Source organism: Phragmites australis, chromosome 6, assembly GCF_958298935.1.
Source record: "Phragmites australis chromosome 6, lpPhrAust1.1, whole genome shotgun sequence".
In the NCBI taxonomy this organism is placed as follows: Eukaryota; Viridiplantae; Streptophyta; class Magnoliopsida; order Poales; family Poaceae; genus Phragmites; species Phragmites australis.
Genome location: NC_084926.1, coordinates 12,755,764 through 12,757,880, shown reverse-complemented (window position 1 = coordinate 12,757,880; position 2,117 = coordinate 12,755,764). Strand labels below are relative to the sequence as shown.

Below are 2,117 nucleotides of genomic sequence, written 5' to 3'. Positions count from 1 at the left end.
TAGATAATCATATCTCATTCAATTTCGTTCGATCAAACAAATGCTACCTAGTGCATGCAAGTGAACACTGCCATGATCAAGCAAATACTTTCGCTTCACAAGATTTCAGTTGGATATATACCCACCAAAACGGAGCAGAACAAAGATTCAAAGAATCGTGAGGCAAAAAACCAGCGGAGGGACCATCCCTATGACTAAATCTGGGGCAAAGTCTGCATGTCACTAGCCTGCATGAACAATTTGAGCCAGAAGTCCACGTCGTCGTTGGTCGACGGCGCCGACGCGCCGTCTAAGCCGAAACTGTCCCCTGTCTCAATCGGAGAACCGGAGCTGTCCATCGTCATCGCCAGCGTCTCCGACCAGAAGATGTCGTCAATCTGGAACTCCTCCGAGATGAAGCTGTCCGCGTTCTCCAACGACGATGCCGCTGAGTAGTCGGTGGTGGTGGTGGTCGACGACGAGAGCGACTGCTCCGGCGACACCGGCAAGGTGGTCGGGCCGTCCAGCGTCACGGCCTCAGGCTGCTGCTTCTTGGGTTTGCGCTTGGGCGCCTGGCTGGATGGCTTTGGCTCCAGCCGCTTCTTGAGGTGCGTGTGCCAGACGTTCTTGATCTCGTTGTCCGTCCTCCCCGGCAGCCTGGTAGCAATTGCCGACCATCTGAAATCATACACAAATGAGTTGTTTAGTGTGCATATTCTTTAGACATAATTTAAAGGGTATAATTGATTGATTAGGGGCATGTTGATATTATTTATATTAATTGTCCTTGCTTGATCCGGTTCCAGGACTGGATCAACTATCAAGAACTGATCTAGCCGCTGCTCCATTGAAACAGCCAGCTTAGCCCAAATTAAAGCAAGAGATTATTAGCTTGATGAGAGTAAGCACCTGTTGCCGAGCATGTGGTGGAGGTGTATGATGGCGTCCTCCTCCTCCCTGGTGAAGTTGCCGCGCTTGATGTCGGGGCGCAGGTAGTTGATCCAGCGGAGCCGGCAGCTCTTGCCGCAGCGCAGCAGGCCGGCCTGCTTCGGCAGCGCGCGCCAGTTGCTGTGCCCGTGGCGCTCGATGTGCGCCACCAGGATCCTGTCCTCCTCAGGCGTCCAGGGACCCCTCTTGAGCCCCATCTTCTCGCAGCACGGAGCCCTCCCCATCTGCTACTGTCCTTTAGTTTCTTCTTCTAGTCCGGCCGGCGACGCCGCTTGCTTGCTCTCCTCGTGAGCACGCGTTGTGAGCGCGTAGATCGCTTGCTGGGTCTTGACGAGCGAGTAAGGGAGCTTGCTGTGTGTGCGCTCGGGCTAGCTCAGCGGAGTGCGGCTGGAGCTGTGTGGACTGGGAGGGCCGCGCGCTGGGCTATTTATGCTCGGTCCGCGACAATTGCAAACGTGGTCAAATCGCCTAATCGGGAGGTTCGACGAAGGAGGCTCGGCCCCGAATGAGAGGAAATGTGAATAGTTTAAGCTACGTTTGAATTCGTTCATTTTTTTACTTGTTTGCTTGGATCGAGTCCGTGATTCTACGTTGCTTCCGTCATTTTTGTATTGCTTGGTTCCTTTGTACTTTGTGCTGCTTTTTTAGAGTGAGGCATGCGTGTATCCTCCAGTATTGTCTTAAAGGTATGAACTTATCCACTTATAGTTAGAGGGTATATATGATATTAGATAATTTTTTTATTTTACAGTAATTTATCATATATACTAGGATCATATAATATTTATAGTCTAATAAATAAGACACTCAGGCTTTAGTCTAATATGTGAAACAATCGATTATTTTGGTTTTAGGTCCATTACTGTTAAAGGAGTGGGAATGGATGAGCATGTGTGTCTAATGATAGGGTATGATTCTCGAGGGAAAAAAGGTTCCTTGATTAGAAAACTGAAGGCCTAAATCTCCACGTGTGTCTCAAAGGTTTGGTATGCGACGTAATTTGCAATTAAGCGCTGAATCCGAGGTTTTTGCCCGTTCATTTTTATCGAATATGGCTGGAGTTATTAAAGGTGGAAAAAATGAATCCCGATATTACATTGAGATCTCTAAGAAATAAATAAATTATTACAAAGACAACACAACCATATACTCTTCTTCACCTCCGTTAAATTTGTTGGACACCCAAAATA

At 48.4% G+C, this 2,117-nt stretch overlaps 1 protein-coding gene across 1 annotated transcript; it reads right to left on the bottom strand.

The window, feature by feature from the left end:
- Positions 1 to 1,312, bottom strand: LOC133921738 (transcription factor MYB30-like). The gene is made up of 2 exons (XM_062366739.1): positions 889 to 1,312; positions 1 to 657 (listed from the first exon to the last, which is right to left on the bottom strand). The coding sequence occupies exons 1-2, from the start codon at positions 1,149 to 1,151 to the stop codon at positions 195 to 197; spliced, it is 726 nt and encodes a 241-aa protein (XP_062222723.1). The 5' UTR covers positions 1,152 to 1,312; the 3' UTR covers positions 1 to 194.
- Between the last annotated feature and the right edge of the window lie 805 nt (positions 1,313 to 2,117).

What these genes read in the sequence shown, in the direction of transcription:
- LOC133921738 (XM_062366739.1), bottom strand. Translation starts at nt 1,151, where the DNA reads ATGGGGAGGGCTCCGTGCTGCGAGAAGATGGGGCTCAAGAGGGGTCCC. An exon ending in CACCACATGCTCGGCAACAG is followed by an intron (nt 658 to 888) that starts GTGCTTACTCTC and finishes GTATGATTTCAG; the next exon opens with ATGGTCGGCAATTGCTACCA.